This window comes from Lonchura striata, chromosome 2 (assembly GCF_046129695.1).
Source record: "Lonchura striata isolate bLonStr1 chromosome 2, bLonStr1.mat, whole genome shotgun sequence".
Taxonomy (NCBI): domain Eukaryota; kingdom Metazoa; phylum Chordata; class Aves; order Passeriformes; family Estrildidae; genus Lonchura; species Lonchura striata.
In genome coordinates, this window is record NC_134604.1 from 59,586,916 (window position 1) to 59,606,741 (window position 19,826).

The 19,826-nt window shown below is 37.4% G+C and overlaps 1 protein-coding gene across 2 annotated transcripts in view; it reads left to right on the forward strand.

Annotated features, from left to right (window-relative positions):
• The window catches only part of DGKH (diacylglycerol kinase eta), a 153,649-nt gene that overhangs the window by 72,099 nt on the left and 61,724 nt on the right, over positions 1-19,826 (forward strand). For both annotated transcript variants that reach the window (XM_021530816.3, XM_021530817.3), the window contains exons 3-4: positions 4,374-4,484; positions 6,683-6,763. In XM_021530816.3, the coding sequence (XP_021386491.2) occupies positions 4,374-4,484; positions 6,683-6,763 (192 nt within the window). The remainder of the gene's footprint in view (positions 1-4,373; positions 4,485-6,682; positions 6,764-19,826) is intronic.

Consider the following 19,826-nt stretch of genomic DNA (forward strand, 5'->3'; position numbering starts at 1 on the left):
TTTTGTCACATTCTTCGTTATAATGTTGTGGGCTTTGGTGAGCTATAGTTCTGCAGTCACCTTACTTTTCCTTAAAGCTTTTTTAAACATTGTTCATATTCCCTCCTTGGTCTTCTACCCTTCAATCTCTCTTGTTGTGAGGCAACTACTGTTCTGTGAATCATTTGTGTTGTCCTTCTCTGTACCTTCTCTTAACCCCATTTCATGAGTTAGAGAGAGCAAAACTGTCTGACACAACAGTGTTATAGAGCAGCAAAAATAAATTCTGTCTTGGGTTTGTTGCTTTTCTAAGTGATAGGCAAAATTGCATGGCATTTCTGGCTGTGGTTGTGCTTAGAGAACTGTGAACTGTGACTCACAGATATATCTACTCAAAGTTGATATGAGCATGTTAATGAGTTTTACCTTTTTCCATGAAACAACTTTCAGTTCACAACATGCCCTTTTTCCCAATTTAGTTCTAATAGCACATCTTCAGCATTATTTGGTGGGAAGCCTTGTCAGAGAATTTCTGAAAATCCAGGTCTACAGGGTTCTAATTTATCTTCTTGCTTTCCTTGACACCTCCTGAACACATAGTAAAGGCAGTATTTTCCTTCACAAAAGCTCTGTTGAATTTTTCTGGTTGTATGGCTCATTCTTTTGTATGGACTCTACTGTCCTACCAGGAGTGAATGTCAGTGTCAGTGGTCCTTTTGGGACCTTCAAGGCTCCCAGGTCAATGCCACCTGGCCCACATGATGCAGTGATTTGGCAGGTCTAGTGCTTTCCTACATGCCCTCCATGTTGATGCAGCTGTTCTGATGTTGTGAGAACATGCTGTGTGAGATACCACCTCATCATCTTCATTGGTAAAGACAGATGCTGAGAATTTGATGAGCTTCTTTCCTATGGCCTTCTTATCCTTGGGTACCGTTTTCACATTTCTGTTGGAAAATGATCCTGCCAACCTGCTAGCTGTGTTTCATCTTTCAAAGTTTTATGAACATTTTAGTCTCAGCATGAACATCTGTTGCAAGATTATCTTAAAATTCTTCCTCACACTTGTAATTTCCTGTTTTTATCTTATGGCCTTTCCTGTTCTCATTTTCATCTCCCTCACTTTCAGAAATTTCCTCATGTTCTCTTATTTACTCTCCTGACACATTTTGTGCAGCATGTCCACTTATTTACATGAAAAGAAGTAGAGGGTAGGCTTTAATCATTTAGTGTTTTAGTTGTCAATAATGGGTCCACAATTAGTTATTCTTTTCTAAATTCAGAATATTTTCTCCTTTCTGTTTTTCTGCCAGCAGTGGAAGTAAAACAGTTACCTTTGCAGAAATCTGGGACTTTACAAAGTGAGTGAATTAGAAGTAAGGCAATGTGGTTGGTTTCCTTTGAAATAAAACCTATTAGTTTGACTTTTCAGGTATTATATACTTTTTTTAATTTTTTTTTTTTTTTTTTTGGTCATTGAGATTTTGGAGATTAAATGTTTCATTTGACATTCTTGGATAATTGAACACATATGTATTCCTTAATTTTATGAAAAAAGGCTGTGATTTTTAGAATCGGATTTCTTCTGGAAAATATACCACAGTGGAACGATATGATGTTATGACTGTAATATTTTCAGTAATTTTCTTTATTAATGGCTAAAATAGTAAAGCTTGTTAGGGATTCTATTCTGTTCTAATTATACTCCTATACTTCTGGAGGGACATTGTACTACTAGATGACACGAGATGCAGGATAGGGAAGTTCAGAGGTTTTGGCAAGCTGAGAGGTAGTTCTGTAAAAGTGAGAAGCAGTGTGGGATTGTGGGATCTGTACTTCTTGTTTCTCTTAAATTACAGTAGGAAAGAAGTTAATGTAATTGGCATGATTATTGCTTATGCTTCAGATTTAATGTCCAGCTGGGATTAATTATAAAAAGGCTTCTCAGAACAGTGAGATCTTGGAGCACTGTCTTAATTACCATGGGGAGAAGAAAAAGAACTGCTTTCTTAAGGTGTAGTTATAGCCTGACCATTGCTTTTGAAAAACTTAACATGACCTGTGTGTAGGCAATAATGAGGACCCAAATTCAGCAGCCTGGGAGGTCCCTTGCAATCTCAAATTACTGGAAATGCTCTTACTTGGTATAGACTCAGGAAAGCATTATTAGCAGATTACTTAATGATTCATTGGCAGATGGAATTTTAAACATTTTAGAGTCTAAATAAAGGTAATTAAGGGTATTAGGCTAAAGCTTTGTGCTCAGTTTTGATGCCTGCAGCCATGGATTTTTCTATTTAAGATGGTCAGACCTCAGCCCAATATTTGTGGTAAAATGTAAATTTCATGTATGTACTTCATTAAGCGCTTCTACTTCTTGGGTAAATGTTTAACAGATTTTAAAGGTTATTTACTGCCAGGTTTAGGAGGCTAATTTCAAATGGCTGACTTGCAAAATAGATTTATTTTTGAAGGTTTCTTGTTAGGGATATTGGTGTTTAAGGAGTAAGTAGAAATAGGAGACAATGTTTTAGTAGGGATAATAATGACAAGAAAGAGTTAACTAATTCTTTATTGAGTAATACATCAGGGTTTATATTAAACATAATATATGTTCTGTGTCTAGTATACCTAGTGTGCTTTAGGAATTTCCTTCCATTTTGGAAATTTTCCCAGTAAGTCATTGTCTGTCATTAATGTGGAGTACCATTTCCTTGGAACTTAATTTCTCTAGTCTTAACATCTTCTGACCCCTGAGAAATACACAAGTCATCTGCTCCCATCCTTGTGATGAGCTTCCAAAATCTCAGAGTGCGATATGAAGCACAGGTGCTGCATGGCTACAACAGACAGCTTTGAAGATGTGCTTGTATTTGCTAACTGATTAAATCTATTTATATAATGGAAAACTAGCTTATCTTGGGGTCTGATCAGAATGTCAAAAAGTGTCTTAAAATGGTGTGTGGTGAGCAGACCCTTTCCACTGGGAATTGCTATCCCTTAGCTAGGGCAGGAGGGCTGAGACTGAATCCACTGGTCCAGGCTGTTGGCATGTGGAGCAAACTGTGACAAATGTAAACTTTCATCTGCAATGTTTGATTGGAGAGGGCTGCTTTTTTGAGAGCATTAATTCAATTGCTTTGTGATCGCAGGACCACATTTTTGGTTTGTGACATTAGGACTATCTAAATGAAGGGTGGGATCTCTGTACATAACAGCAATGCTTCTCATTTCAAGGAAATGGTAGGAACAGTAAAAGGCTTTCTGCTTTTTCTGTGTTTCTATTACTTGCATTAAAGCTCAAGAGAATTTCACATCTGATAATAGAAGATGTTTATAAACTTTAGGTCAGGTCTTGCTTAAGTTTCCAGAAGCTCTAGAATAACTTCAAATTATGTTTGTCCCACATTATCTAGAAATTGTATTATAAGATTCTTATCACATTACAAATGAGAAATATTCTGTAGTAATTTTGCAATATAATATCCAAACATACTTGCTTTTTCTCATACCTCTTGTGTGCTTCAACACTGAAGAAAATTTGAGACCTGTGCAATGAGTATTCTGTGTTCATGTTGTTTTGTCTGATTAAGTGGAGAATTTCTGTAATTGGATGAATCCCACACACACTGGTGCAAACAGCAAACACCTTTAAAATATACTGTCTCTTACTGATTTAAAAAAATGGGATTTATATAGACAGGATTCAATATGCAGTGGAAAGGTTTGGATCAGTGAGTCATTTTTGCCTAAAAAGATTTGCATAGTAAAAATATCCCTATCTGTTACTGTTCTCACAGTTTCAAGATAATAATTATCCCTAATGGTTAGCTGATTTCATGCTGAAGGCTTCAGTTCAGCTACACAATCAAAGTCTTGCATTACTTGCATCAAACTGGATTATTCCCTCTATATTAAAGTAATTTTTGTGCTTGAATCAAAGACATATAAGTACCCTGTTGAATTAATATCTATTTGGAAATTGTTTTTTTCCTCAAGATAATCAATTTTGGAACTGGAAATTACCTTCTGCTGATGGTTTTAGTATTTTTTTTCCAAGTTGTGCCACCGTCAGTTGTTTCTCACTTTAATATTTGTGGCTTTGCAGCTATCCAGACAATTGAATTATTTTGTGTGTATCTTCAGAATAATAATATGCCTCTTCACTGCCTTTTCAATTTACATGTAAAATTAGCATTTTGCCAACATTGTCATTCTTTAAAAAATAGCAATGCAAAATCTGGTGCAAGATAGAAGAATTAGTCTCTCTTTAATGTGAATAATAAAGTTTAAATTCACAGTTATACTGAGGTGTAACATAATTAAAAAAAAAAAAAGAGTAACTTTATATGTGCAGATGTTTCTACATGTATCTATATTTTAATATTTTTCAGACAAGTATAAAAGAAGGATTACTACTGAAGCAAACCAGCTCTTTTCAGAGGTGGAAAAAGCGTTATTTCAAACTTCGAGGTCGTACACTTTACTATGCTAAGGATTCAAAGGTAATTCTATGCTATTAGTGTCTAATGCCATTTACTTGTGACTTCAGTTTTGTTTACATTTATAAGTTAAATACATTTAATAATTTTAATAATAATAATTTAATTATTTGTTCACAGTTGTTTTATGTAAAAACTGCTGTATATAGGATATAGTAGGTTAAATTAACTTTAGGAAGATTGGTAATTTCTTTTGATATATTTCATATGAAGCTTATCTCAATTTTTTTAACCTTTTTGTCTATTCAGACAAATAATAAAGTCATTTTAAGGAGTTGTGGGTTTTTTGTGGCTCTCAGACAGTCAAAAAAAGTAAAAACTGGATAATGCTTAGAAGTTATCACTAAGGCTGCATTCTATTAAAACTCTTCTGCTCTGATGCCCATAGAAATAGTTATGTGAAATCAAGATGGGCTGATTTTCTGCCAAAATGGCAGAAAATATATAGAAGGGAAAAAGCTGCTTCCCATCTATTGAATTTTTTTGGTGGGAGAATTGGGAGTGGGCAGAGAGGAATACTTGTCTTTGAAAGGCATTTCCTTCCTCCCTCCCAAGGCCGGGGCCAAGAGCATTTTGGCTATCTCAGATTGTGCTGTTTTGTAGCTGTGGATGCTACTCTCCTTTACCCTGTGGAGTTGCAGCATCTCATGGGAGCTGTAGGTGAGGTGCTTCAGGTCTCCATCATTTTCTATAGCTTTGTTCTCAACAAAACTCTTAGTAAAGGCACAGAGCTCTCTCCTTGTGGGACTGTAGGACTGCAGCTGCACAGTGCACTGTTGTGTGGGTATAATGAATCAAGGACAGCACCACTGCTCCAGGGAGCCCAGCACTTCAGGACCTCTGTTGTCAAACCTCTCAGCACTTGGTGAGACCATGAGCAGTTTATAAAAGATAAGCATGGCAGATAAGAGCTCTCAGAAGGGCAACCTCAAATCACAGTATAATGCTGAGATGTTTTAAAAATGTGAGCCTACCCTGTAAGATGAGGAATATGGGATATTTTGTGTCTCAGTTGGTCTCACTCCAACAGGTCTGTGCCCTTGCTATCTTGGGAACCACAGAACTGCTGTAGCATGTCCAGAGGAGAGACTCAAAGATGAGCAGAGGGCTGGAGCATCTCTCATATGAAGGCAGTCTCAGAGACCTGGGACCTTTCAGCAGCCTTCTATTACTTAGAAGGGGTACAAGGGAGCTGGAGAGGGGCTTTTTACAAGGGCATGTGCTCATAGGATGAAGGGGAATGACTCTAAACTGAAAGAGGATCCATAATATCCATATTTGGATATTAGTGGAGACACTGGCACAGGCTGCTTAGAGAAGCTGTGAATGCCCGGTTCCTGGAAATGTTCAAAACCCCAGGTTGGCTGAGGCTTTGTGCAACCTGGACCATGGCAGAGGGTTTGGAGGTAGATGATGTTTAAGGTGCCTTCCAACTAAAACCATTCTGTGATTCTATGATAAAGATGAGAAAAGAAGGTGTTACAAGAAGGCAATTGTGCCAATACTCAAAGGCATGCTGAATCCAGACATGCTGAAACTCCCCCAGTATTGATTCTCCTCCTAGGGGCGTGGAAGAGGAAAAACATGGTAGGGCTAAAAAAATAGGCATTTTTGTTAGGCTGTTCTGTGCTACAGAACCCATCAGGAGCATAACAGAACCTAATTGATCCTTTGCCAGAGACCGGAGTGTTTGGAGTAGACGTAAATTCTTCTTGTTTGAACATCAGACAAAAGAGTGGAGAGGGTCAGTGCAGCCCTTTGAAATGCATATTCTCATATGGATACTATATCATATCTTCCTACATGATTTAAGGGTTTTAGGATAAAATAATTATTTTACATTTTACTGTGTGTGAATCTTTTTCCTCTGACACCATATTTATGCTGCACAGTAGACACTCTAAAGCTTCATCAATGTAAGAAAACCCTCTTCTTTTAAAAGAGATTTTAAAGCAATATAATTATTGAACCTTTTTTTTATGCTCTCATGTGCCACTTAGAATAGCAAGTAGGACTGTGTTTAGGGGCCAGTTATGAAATTTTATCACATCATCAGTGTGTTCCATTTTTTTCACTATTTTTATTTCTATTTTTATTTTCTAGTCAGAATAGATGCAGTGAAATTAAAGCATATTTTTCAAGTGTAGCTGAAAGTGGACTCAGACTTAATTTAATGCTTCTATGTTCTTTTCCCTTCACAGTCTCTAATATTTGATGAAGTTGACCTGTCAGATGCCAGCGTAGCTGAATCAAGCACAAAAAATGTCAACAACAGCTTCACGGTATGGAACAATTTTAACACTGTTTTCAAAGGCTGTGAATAGATTGTTTCTACGAAAATCAAGGATCCTCTTAATTGCTTATTTTCCTCTGTTTGGAAATAAAATGTCTTTTTTTGGACATGATTTAATATATGAGAAAAATACCATGTCAGCTATAGAACATTTTATTTCAGTGAGCAGAAATGTGAGATGACAGTTGTTTCAAAAGATGATGATAGAAGGCCTTAAAAGTCAAGATTTGGCACTTAGTGCTTATTATGGGTTTGTGCCATAGTTTCTCTTTGAGGTGACAAGCTGAATTAAATAAAATGTAATTATGTTTTTGTTTTAATTTTCTTAAAATAACAGTTTTGGTTTCTTCCCATATTAAAATGTATTTTATTTTTTTTACTGCAAATCATACCTATATATATTTCTAAGTCACGTGGAAAAGCTGTCCCTACAGTCGCACCTGGATTCTGATACTGTTGTAAGAACATAGGGTATTGATAAGCTCCTATTTCTGTAAGTTCACAGGTGTTTTTTACACAAATGATCCTTCATTTATTGTTCAACTGTCTGTTAGAACTAAGTCATAATGTCTGGCACAGTTCCTCTGCTGATTCTTAACCTCTGGAAAAAAATACCTTTAACATGAGCTAGTTATGAGGAATACCATTGGTGAAGTTGTCCTTTTGAGGGATATCTTGAGCTGTCCCACTTAGCGTAATGGCTTCATTCTCCTTAAATGCATGTCTCTATTAAAAAGGTTAATTTTTAATTTTTCTGACATTTTTAATTCCCCAGATAACCCATATTAGTCCACACAACCAGTCTTGGTTTTTCTTCTCCAAAGCAGTCAAATGCAAGCCTCACGAGAGGTCCATAGTTTCTCCTTGCCGTGGTACCTCCCAGGCAGCTGCTGAAGCAGTCTGGGCACTTCAAAGACGTGCTCGTGTTGGCCTTGACAGCGCAGTGTGTTCTGTCAGTCTAAGCTGCTTTTTTGGCTAAGAGTGCAATTAAAAGGACTACTTTGACCGAAGGTCTCAGGTGAGGTGGTGACTGTGTAAGGCACTAGTCTGTCTTTTGGAAAGGGTCTTTCTGTTGTCTAGAAGTTCTCCTTCAGAAAAGTGGGATGCTTGGGCTTTTTGCCTTTTTTTTTCCCCCTTGCTCAATTTTGGTGTTTTGGTATCCTTTGTAATCCTTTAGGCTTATTCAGCATCTCATTCTTCACCAAAAGCATGTTTTGCTTCCAGTATCAGGACTTCTGGGGAAGACAATAGTGAAAAAAGAAATCTCTGGCTACAGCTTTAACAGCTTCAGAGGCACTGTTTATTTTCATGTCCTGGGTACTTTAGGGCAAACAGCGTTTTCTCTAAGGAATCCTCAAATTAATTTTGAAAAATTATTTGGATGTAAAGCTCTCCTGGATTGAAGAGCCATCTGATTTGACTGTGAAATATGGTAATAGTTGTCATCTTGCTTAATCTTTTGGCTTCTTTCTCTGTGTTTGCCTAACCTAGTCTCCCAGCAACACAGCTCTGTGGAGTGAGACATCTCTGACCTCGCCTGCACTGGGTTGAACTCAGGGGCTGGGGGTGGAGTGGGTGGTTAGCTCTCCAGCAATACTCCTTATAAATAAAAAGAAGCTTTTCTTTTTGCCTTTTTATTTTCTTCCATCTTAAAAAGGTAATTCTGCCTTTCTTAAAATTATGGGTCTTTTTATTTATGTTCTAAGTGATCTGTTAGCATTCTCTTTGTTAAAAAAAAGCAAAAATGAAATCCTTAACTTTAGCCTTCTCTAGTTAATGTAGTCCTCTTGTTTCTTTGTCTCAGTAGATAATATTTTTAACACAAACTGACGTAGATGGAATATACACCAAATTACAATTTTTCCAGGAAAACACACCTTTAAAAAAATTATTTTAATTTTTTAAAAATTTGTCATTTCACTTAAATCCCACTCTCTCCCCTCAATTTCCCACCCCCAGCTTGTAGAAATTACTGTTTTGCCTTCTTTTGCCCTTTCTAGTATGTTTGTTTGAAGGCAGAGGTGTGTGTGTCAAGTTTTTCCATGCTCTTTTTTTGGATAAAACTCAACTCCTAAAATTAGTCATAACACACAGATTTAGGGTTGAGTTTATTTGTAATGCACAAGCTTGCAGAATATTTTGTAACTAAATACCACTGCTTGTTCACCAGAATTACTTTTGCTATCTTTCTGCAAACAAGTTGAGGTTAAAGGGAAATTTGAAGTACGTAATATCTGCTAATTGAAATACAGAGATGATGAACTTTAAATCAGTTAATTTGTTTCTTTTTTTTCCCTTACTGCTGATGATATTACCTTTCAGTGAATGATCAACTCACTTCTAGCAATTAGTTTCTAGTGCACAATCTTTTAAGAGTTCATAAGTGTTTTGTAGTTCTGAGCATCCTTACCTAGAGGTTAATAAGTTACCTAGAAGGAAAGGTGTCCCTTGACTTCAGAGCCTTTATATAAGACACTCAAGGCTGGATTCTTCCCACTTGTTAGGTACCAGTGTCCCAAGTCTATGGGAAGAGAGAGAAGAGGTTCCAGCAGCCAGTGAGAGATTTGCATCTCCCTCTCCATCAGCCATATCAGGAGCCCAGGGGGGATTTTGCTCAGCCCATGGCCAGTTCAGTGGCATGGGTGAGTGCTGAGTCCTCATAGTGATACTGGGCACTTGGCAGAACATGTTTTTCCCCAGAACTCTGCTTCTGCCTCGGAGGGTGGTTTATGTTGTCTCAGCACAGCCAGAGGAGTGTAGTTGCTCAGCATGTTACCCCTTTGGGTAGGCTCCTGGGTTGAATCACTCTCCCACCCTTATTGCACAGAAGTAGATGGGGCAGTGAGCAATTCTGCTGAGAGCTGTAATTCCGTGTGCATTTTGGTTTGCAGGGATGGAAGTTGGCTTGTTGATACCTCGAGTGCATTTAGTAAAGCCCTCTTTATTGTTCTTAAAATGAGACTTGAGACCACATGGGGCTGAAGAGTGTTCTCTGGTGTGCAGGTGTGGGCTTGTAGAGCAGTGGTGGTGTGCTTTTGTCCTAACAGGTATAAAGAATGGGATTTTTAAATATGAAAAGGATTCTTGAACAGGCATGTTCAGATAATGAAGTTCCTCTAGGCAACAAAGATGATTATGGATTGTGCTTTAAAAGGAAATTATCTTAGGTGAAATTTGGGCTTAAGTTTCTACCTCTGCCTTGCTTTTGATTTTGAAGAACTGATGCACATTGCTGAGGAAAAAAAATCTATAGATGTTAAGCAGGCTGCCCCTCAGTAGTTGAGCCACATGGTAGTATAAAATGCTCTGGGTTACTGTAAATCTGTGCTAGAGTCTCATGTTCAATGCACAGGCTTCATGTGGCAGCACCTGTATTTTAATCCATCCAAACTTTTGTTTGAAACTCTTCTTCAGTTATGGGTTTTTTGATGGTAAATATAATGGAAAATAATAATATGGTAAAATACTGGTTTTGAGGCACTACTTTGTATAGTTGGCTTTATCTCATTGCATCTAAGAGTAGCAGAGGAAATAATTTCTCTGTCATTCTGGAAGGTCCCCTCCAGGAATATGAGAGATAACATACTATATAATGCTCAGGATGGGGATTCAGCTTGTCCTAACTTCTTGGTGGAACTTGATGATGGGTTTATAGGCCCCTAAATTTAGGTATCTAAAAGAAAATTAATAGGTCTTCAAAGCAGATTTCTGTAATTGCTCAGTTCAGTTTAGACTCCAATGATTTATTAACTGATTCTCCCTTAGCTACAATAGGAGCTTTGTCATCCAGGGCACCTAAAATGTAAGCACTTGCTTTCAGCTTCCTGAATCAGGTGCTGAATCAAGTGCTTTTGGTTGAATAGGCATCTTCTGTAAGTTGTCATCTTGAGGGGGAGGAAGCTGCAGTAGGCAGATCTGCTATCCTGGAAAGCCTACTGTGATTTTTAGTAATTAGGGGCTGGCTGGAAAGGAGACGTTATGTTCCAGCTAATAACACTGATTACTAGGATTCTGGATATGCTTGCAGAAATGTCTAACATAGTACATTTTTGCTGATTTATTGGTTTTAGCAATGCTTTAGACCATATAGACCATAGAAACCTGATTATTTCTTCTGTGAAAAAAATACTTCCTTGGAGAACTTCTAAAGTGCTGGGCTTTAATTAAGTTTTCTCACCTAGTTTCTCACCTAGAGCAAAGGCAGTAGAAACATATCAACTATCTCAGTTTTTTATTTTATATTTTTATTACCTCCATTTGATTTTACTATTTTCCAAGGTAAATAATATTTGTCAACATTCTTCTATACTCTTACCTATTCTTGCTGTTCTCTTGATTGTTATTCTGCAGCATCATCTTGTAAGTGAAGTTACATGCTTGACACTCAGGGAAGGCCAAGTCACAGACATCTGGGATTATTTTATGAATTAATGCTCATTTACATGCCTTATGGATCCCAAGTTTTGACTGTTTTCTGCAGTGGCATAGTGTGCATTTTTTGTGTCCTCTCTTTTGGTACTAAGATCCTTCTTCTGTTAATTTGGAGCTGTCTGTAATTCATAAATATTTAATCTGTGCTTCTGTGATGTGTATTTCTTTGTTTTTACTAACACTGAATTTTTTCAAGTCACTGTGCTCTCTACTTAATACATAGCTTGGCTTGCTTTGAAGTGCCTTGGAGATCAAGAGGGAGAACTAAGAAATCAAAATTTTGTGCTGTCTGCAAATATTCCTGCATTGCTGCTTTACACTTCTCTTCCAGTTTAAGAATCATACCACGAAATTTTGTTGGAGAATAATAAGCTGCTTATTATCTGTAAATCTTTTTTTCATATTAAAAATTCTTCTTATTCCTTCTTACTTTTTTACATCCCTTAGCTTTTCATCTCATTGCCTTGATGGTGAATAAAATAATTGGCCTTTTCAGTTCAATGACTGAATTAAACATGATTATGGATCAGCCTGATGTTTTAAATTTTCTGAACAGAAGTACTTGATTTTGTTCAAATTAATCCCTTTAATTAATTAATCCCTTTATGAGTTAGCTTTTCTTAATGTATTTTTTTTCATGTTATATTAAAAAAGACCCAAACAAATCATGAATGGCATTTCATTAAGTTTAGTCCATGAATGTAACTTTGTTTCCAGAAAAATTTTCTTTTTCTCTGATTTCCACATGTTTTGGTCAGACATATGAGTTCACTTCAATTGAAAAGTAGGGAATTCAGCTTAATATGTTTTAAATAACAACAATAAAAAAATCTTTATGCAGCTGTCTATGGTTTTCTTGATATTCTGTAAATTTGGATAGATTTTGAAAAAACAAAATATGTGTTTAAGTTTATTATCCTTGGATATTTTATTTTTAGAAGATTAGGGTTTTTCTATAGGTTAGTGAAACCAAATATTCTATTGGAGCAACTGTGCTTCAAGTGTGGTTAAAATTTATATTGTCTTCTTCTAGTTTCTGTTGTTTTCTTACAGACCTCTGATTACCTTATTTCCTATCCATATTTCTGAATGTAGCCTATCCTATGTCTTGGTTTGTGATGTAAAGTTTATTGGCATATGACTTGTGTGGAACCAGCTGAAAGGATAAAGTAATTATTTTCATATTTGAATCCTCTTGTACAGCTGCTGTTTTCAATGAGAGGTGGCCCAGTTGTACTGGAAGCCCCATTCTTGTGATTTGTCAAGATTTCAAGTTGAATATTGCAACCAGTCCCAAAAGGCAGATTGCTTTTAGCACTTTATTTCAGTCCTGTTGCTTCTGACATCAGTCAGCTCTGTTTTCATCATGGAGATTGGCTGCTTCTAATTGATTTTAGAGAACTAACTTTTAATATTCATTCTGGTCTTGGGAGACAGAGTGTTGGCAACACTCTGGCAGTGTTGCCAGAGTTTTGCAGTATATTTCAGAGACAGTGTTAATTTCTCTGGACTTGGACATATTTTGCTTCTTTCTTGCCATTTCAGAGTTGTTGTTGAGATTTTTCTTCAGGGACTACAAAAACTTCAGGAAATGTGAGAATTGCTTAACCTCCCCCAAGCCACATCAAGAAAAAAGAAGACAAGCCTTTTCCCAAGAAGTTTAAAACCTTTCATCTTTGGGTTTGGGCACACCTTCTTTAATTTCAAATATTAAGAGACAGAGTGATAATCCTAAAGCTGGGGATAATTATCCTAAACCTTATTTTTTCCTTTTTTAAATTTAAATAAGCTAACATCAGTTTAATGTTATTACTGACTCTTGATTTTCCCAGAGTTCAGACTCTTGAGCTTTATTTAAGTGCAGAAAGCTTATGGATTCTAGTGGAAGTATTCCTCTGCTGCTGTCCTGCAAGTTTACGAAATCCAATTTACTGCAGTTCCATCTCAGTGGACATCAGGAGATAGTTTCTTTGCTGATAGCCTCAAACTTCTTTCAGGTGCTCTTCTATCTCAGTCTGGTTTGGTTTTTTTTCAAAGGGCTGCTCACCTGAAGCTTACACAGGCCTTTCTCTTCCCTGGTCTTTCTGCTGCTTTTCTTTCAGTCTTTCTTACTTCTTTAGTTTGGTGAAATCATCTTGCTACTTCTGTGTTGGCAGGCTCCTGAGATCCTGGGGTCCGCAACTACCCTCGAAGTTCCAAACTTGACCTGGACTCCCTTGATTTCAGCTATTGCTAAGCAAACATTGCCTTGTTTGTAGCCTGGATTGATAATTCTTTCTGGTTTTCTCTGTAAGAATACTCTGGAGCACAGCAATTTGTAATTTTTTTTCTTTGTAAAAATCTATTTTAAGTAAATGTGTTATGTTCCCAGTGTTGATGTTCCCTTGAAGGGAGACACTCTTGCTTGACTTCTCCCTTTAATAAGCACAGGGACATGCAAGGAACAGGTTTGTATTTGGAAGCATGTTTCTGTTTTTTATCCTTTAGATCTGCAGTAATTGCCTGGATTTGGGTATGTTTTGAAATTTTCTGTGCATTCCAGTTGCATGTTGATGTTAACAGTATATACTGACGATGCTGGGAATTCAGACGCATTTGCAGAAGTCTACGTTAAGAACTGTCCTCTAGTGAGCTGAATCCCAGTCTCAGAAGCATTGTATTTTAAATTTTGCCCTCAGGATTATCAGAAGGCTGAGTGCATGGCACTGTTTAAAGATGGGGTAATGGCATATCCAGATGTTCTGCATGCCCCATTAGCAGTGTAGATCAGGGCTGACAGGTTCTGCAGTGACATCTGCAAAGGTGCCGGGGCCTCTTCTTGTCTCCAGGAGGTAGAACATGGCTGGAAATGGCTCAAGTTCCTCTGCTGGCTTCTCCAGCATGACTCAGCTTTGCACCAGTAGCTGACTCTTGGAATGGATTTAGCTTTTCCCTGGTTGTGAACTATCTGCTGTTTCATACAGATGGTGATTAGCTTCTAAGTGATGAAGGCTTTTTGATGCTCCCAGCCTGAGCAACACCCAAACCACAGAAAGAGAGGGGAAGTGCTTTGGATTCCATTTTGTTCAATTTTCTACTCAGGGTTGGGATTTTATTTTTCTATATTCAGGCAGTTTAGAAGTAAGACAAAAACTGAAATAGCAAATTAATATGCCTAGGAAAAGAAAAATTAGACATAAGCAATTAGTGTGCACTTGGGATGCATTTAGGGTTTTTTTCTTCCATTTAGCACTTGCTCATTTCCCCTCCCCCTCCCCTCCCATCCTCTGATAGTGACAAAAAATGTAATGAAGCTGAGAGCTCTTTGGGTGGGTCTTCCAAGTTTTAAGCTCCTTATCTCTGACTTGATGCACTGTCCTTTTCCCTAGAGTGTCTGGAGATGTTGAAGCTTTAATTTTCATTATGAAAAAGCAATAAAACATTTCATCTGTGATGCTAAAAATCCATAGACAAGTTGCTTGAGATTGATCTGTTACAAGGAAGCTGAACACTTTTCAGAGAGAAAAAAGGAGATACTTAAAAATGTGACCATTCTGGTCTATATTGTACATTTTGATTTTAGTTGCATTTGCCTGGATCTTGTTTTCCCCACATTTCATGCTTGGCAGAAATTTTCCAAAAATAGCTTGCAGAAAATTTTCCTTTTTCACCAGTGAAGAATTTAATTCTTCCTGCACTTTTTCACAAAACCTATTCTCTGACATTTCTTTCATTTCATGCTTTAAAAATAGTTAAAATACCTGGATAAACCTCAGAAAGTATCCCTCACTGCAGTTCCTGTTTACCAAATAATTTATAAATAAAGTCACTGATGTAAACTTTGAAAAAATTTCCTGTTTCTAGTGAACAAGGATCCCTGGCTTCAGACAGCTGAACAATATTTAAACAGGAATCTGTTATTACAGACAGAAAAAAATAGTCCTTTACTAGTTTGTTTTGTTTAAATTTGCACCTAGTGCCATTAAATCTGTAAGTAGATGTTTTCCCTAATGCAGAGCAGCCATCCCATCTGATAGATGTGTAGTGAGCTGGTGAAACCAGAGCTAAGGGCACAGCAGTCTGAAATTAACATACTGAACAAATCCTTATGAAAGGACTTTAAAGAAACATGCAAGCCTTGAACTGTATATAGCAGTTTCCAGTTTACATTTGTAAGTATGGTTTATTTGTGTTGCTGTATTTAAATGCTGATTTAAAGTAAATTTCTAGTTCTTCATCCAAATCCATGGAACTTTCCTACCCAGTCTCTTTATGAAGTTATACTTCTGCAGGAAAAAATGTTTTTTTGTTAGTAGTTGGTTGAAATTGAATACATGAGGTTGATTGGGGGAACTGGAACAAACTGATCTTTGCTGGATACTTCTGCAGTTCAGGGCTGGACACGTAACTGGATGACTTGATTTACCTGGATTCTGTTTTCACAGACTCATGGAGTGATTTGGGGGTTGGAAGTTGCCTCTGAAGGTCATCTGGTTCACCTCCTTTGCTGAAGCAGGGCCACCTAGTCCAGGCTGTGTCTAGGTGGCTTTTTGGTATCTCCAAACATTGTTTCCTGATATTCACGGAGAGCCTCTCGTGGCTCAGTTTGTGCTCATTACTTCCTGGCTTTTCACTGGGCACCACTGGAAAGAGCCTAGCTCTGTCCTCTTTGCATCTTCCTTTCAGGGATTTACAAATATAAGATGTCCCTGAACCTTCTCCAGGCTAAATAGCTGTAGGTCCCTCAGGCTCTCCTCACATATCCCGTATTCCAGTCCCTTCACTGGAATATCTGCAGTATGTCCATGTGTCTCTTGTACTGAGCAGCCCAGAACTGCACACAGTGCTCCAGGTGAGGCCTTACTAGGGCTGAGTAGAGGGGCAGGTTCACTCCCTGGACTGGCAGCTTAGGATACCACTGGCTGATTTTCCTGCAAGGGCATGTAGCTGGTTTATGCTCCATTTGTTGTGCAACAGTACCCTTTTTTGCCAAGCTGCTTTCCAGCTGGGTGGCCCCCAGGGTACATTGATGCCTGGGGTTGTTCCTTCCCCTTTGCAGGACTTGGAACTTCTTGTTGAACCTAATGAGTTAGTGCCAGCTCATTCCTCTAGCCTGTTGATGTCCCCCTGGATGGCAGTGTGACCCTTGGGTGTATCAGCCACTCCTTCCCAGCTTTCTGTCATCAGTAAACCTGCAGAGGATACAGTCTACCACATCATCCAGATCATTAATGAAGATGTTAATCAGGCCCGGACCCAGTATTGTCCCCTGAGGTACACTGCTAATTACTGGCCTCCAGCCATGCTCTGTGCTGCTGATCGCCATCCTTTGGGCCTGGCCACGAAACCGGTTTTCAATACACCTCACAGTCTGCTCATCCAGACTATCCTTCATCAGCTCTCTAGGAGGATCTTAAGGGATAGTCCTGGAAGCCTTACTGAAGACAAGGTGAATGATATCCACCTTTGTCTCATCATCTACCAGGCCAGTTGTTTCATCACAGGTTGAAAAAACATTACTTCCCCTTGGTGAATGAATCCATGCTGACTATTCCCAACTGCTTTCTTGTCCATGTGCCTGATTGTATTCTGGGTGATGCTCCTTCATTTTTGCTCTGTGGTGTAAGATAAGCCACCTGAATTACCAAGGTTGGATTCCACTGTAGAATGAAGTCCCTTTACCTTTCTCATTTTTGTCCTGTCTTTTAGCTCAGCTCACTTGTTCTGGTGTTATATTGGTGCAGGAGATGCTGTGTGGGACTAACCCTTTTCTTTTTCCTCCTTAGAGTTTTTATTGTGGGAGCCAAACCCACACATTACATCAATATTTGTGAGCTTGGGAACATTGAAACAGGAGAAGGCCAGGAAAAAGAAGGAAGCAACATTTTAGTGGCGAAGACAGAGCTAATTGTTCTGATTATAAATTCTGTATTGTACTCAGGCAAATGTAATAACCATTTATTACCCACCTTGCTTTTAACTCCTCCCCTGTTTTTGTAATTTATACTTTTGCCTGGCTTGACTCATCATGAAAAATAACAGTGACAATTCACCCTAAAGCACCAACTAACTACACCTTTGACATTGACAGTATTGTTATAAGTTATTTAGTATCCAGAAACTAAGAAATTATGAATACTCTAGAAAGATGTCCAGCTGTTAGCACTGTGATTTTTGCAGACAAATTCTGGAAGGTGTGGGAGGATCATTGACCCCAGCAGTCTACTTCCACCATTGGTGGAGGTGCCTTCACCTGCCACACTCATGCAGACCCATCTGCACAAGAAAAGGGGAATGGAGAGGCAGACTTTAAAAAGCAAGGAAGGCAGAGCATGTTATCCTAGTATTTGCCTGTACTGACTCGCCAATATCTGTAAGCACAGAGAGGTTAGGAAGCATTTAATGTTACACTCCTGCCCCAGGCATTGAATATGGTCCCTAAGAAGAGAGTTGGGGTGCTCTCTCTGTATCATTCTCTCTTCATTATCTACATAAAGATATTTTAAAAGTATCTGTCTAGAGGGCAGGAAAACCATTTCCTCCTTTCAGCTTCTACGTGACATTTCTACATTAGTAATTTAATTCAAGATCAGCCATACAAAGCGCTATTAGTGTAATGCCTGATAATAGCTCAGATGACAAAAGGTGCCTTAATGCAAATATCATGTTGCAGGAAGCAGAAAGCTTTACAATAGCTGCTTTGTAGCTACTTAGGTATAGAGCACTGCTCTCTTGATTAGCAAACACTCTGTCTTCATTTTGAATTAGTAAAAGAAGCCAGAACTGGAGCCATCAAGCTTTGGGAACTGTATTTTCTTATATATTGCTGATAGTAAAAAAATAGAATAAAAATTAGGCATTTCAAGATGTGTATGTACATATATATATATATATGAGTATATGTATACTTTTAGAAGCCAAATTATTGTAGTGCTTGTGTGAAAATCCCAATTTAAGGCAAGACATATGTGGTAGCAGAGTGAACAGTAATCTCTTGTTCTCTCCCTCATTCCCCATTCAAAAAAATCCCTCTACTTTTCTAACAGGACAAGAACATTATTGCAGTAATGGATAGTTTTACTTCCCATTCAGACATTGTTTATTTCTGTGATTTTTTAGTGTTTGTGTTAGTTGTCTTCAACTTTTAAGACTGTGTATGCTTACTCTTTCCCAATGCCTACTGCACTGAAAGTAGTTTTTATTCCAACTACCTCTATTTTATTACTTTTCAATACACTGCAGTATCTGCTCTTGGTAATTGTCTTTTCCAAAATCAGCAGTGACATCTTGGCTACTTGACAATGGTGAAAATTTTCAAAGGTAATTTATATATTTTTAAAGACCTTTTGACTGTCTTCATCTTTCATGATTTAGCTCTTGCTTTGTCAGCATGTGAATTGTTGGCACCTGAGTTCCTTCAAGACTTAAGAGTTTTCTTGTTCTTATGTTACCTCAGTGGTCTTCCACTGGTTCCTGTGACACTTCCTTTGCATTGTGTTACAGAGCTTTTCTTTCTCTCTCTCTCTTTCTTTCTTTCTTTCTTTCTTTCTTTCTTTCTTTCTTTCTTTCTTTCTTTCTTGCTTTCTCTTTCTTGCTTTCTTGCTTTCTTGCTTTCGAGAGTTCAGCATATTCAGAGCAATATACAAATAGTAGTATGGAGCAGCAAAGATCAAAAAGGTAATATGTAATTAAAAAAAAGGTGCTGACTTGGGTCAGTAAAAGAGAATATAAAGGACTCTGAATATGTATACATGCAATGAGATAAAATTACTAGTTAAACTTAAATTTACATGGCAGGAAAATTGTTTTGAGCTCAGTTACATCTTTTTAATTTTGATTATGTCTGTATACAGGTTCAGTTGTCTTTAAGTGAATGAACTTCAAACATCCCACTTAGTTAATCATAGCATTGTGTAAGCATTCAGATGAAAGCATGCCATCTGTATTAATGCAAAAAAGAAGGTTTAGGAAGTCAATCTCCATTTAGGATAAACAAGAAAAGCTATACTGAGTTAGTGTAAAGCTCACAAAACCATGTTGAATCCAAGTATAATAACAATAGTAGCAGATACTAAAGAATGAAGTAGAAACAGCAGAGTATATACAGTGATTCTTACCCTCGAGTCACTTCCCTACATTGATTGACTAGTTGGATTTTTGAAGACCTGATAAGTTGAAGATTTTAAATATTGTCTTTTATAGTATGTGATGCATTTATTTGTGATTAATTTTTCAAATGCGTTTTTGGACATTATTACTTTTCATCTCCTCAGCATCCTTTGGGAATACTTTTCAAGCTTAAAGAATGCTTTGCATTTAGGGAAAAACACTGTTTGCTAACAGTTTCCTTGGCTGCCTGAGTTTTTATGTTACATGAAATATCTAAAAAATAATTAGAGTATATTTTCTCCATGATTTTGTAGACTGAAATAGATGAGAAGCTAAATAGGCTTCTTAGTTCCTATTATTTTGTTTTATTTTATTTTATTTTATTTTATTTTAAAAATTTCAAGCATTGTTGATACTTCTTGCATATAATGCATTTTGTCTTTTTTATGTTACCATGTAGCTTCTTGACGTTTGTTGTTACAAATATGTAAATCAAAAAGAATTGGTAGTTACAAATATGTACGTCTTCCAAC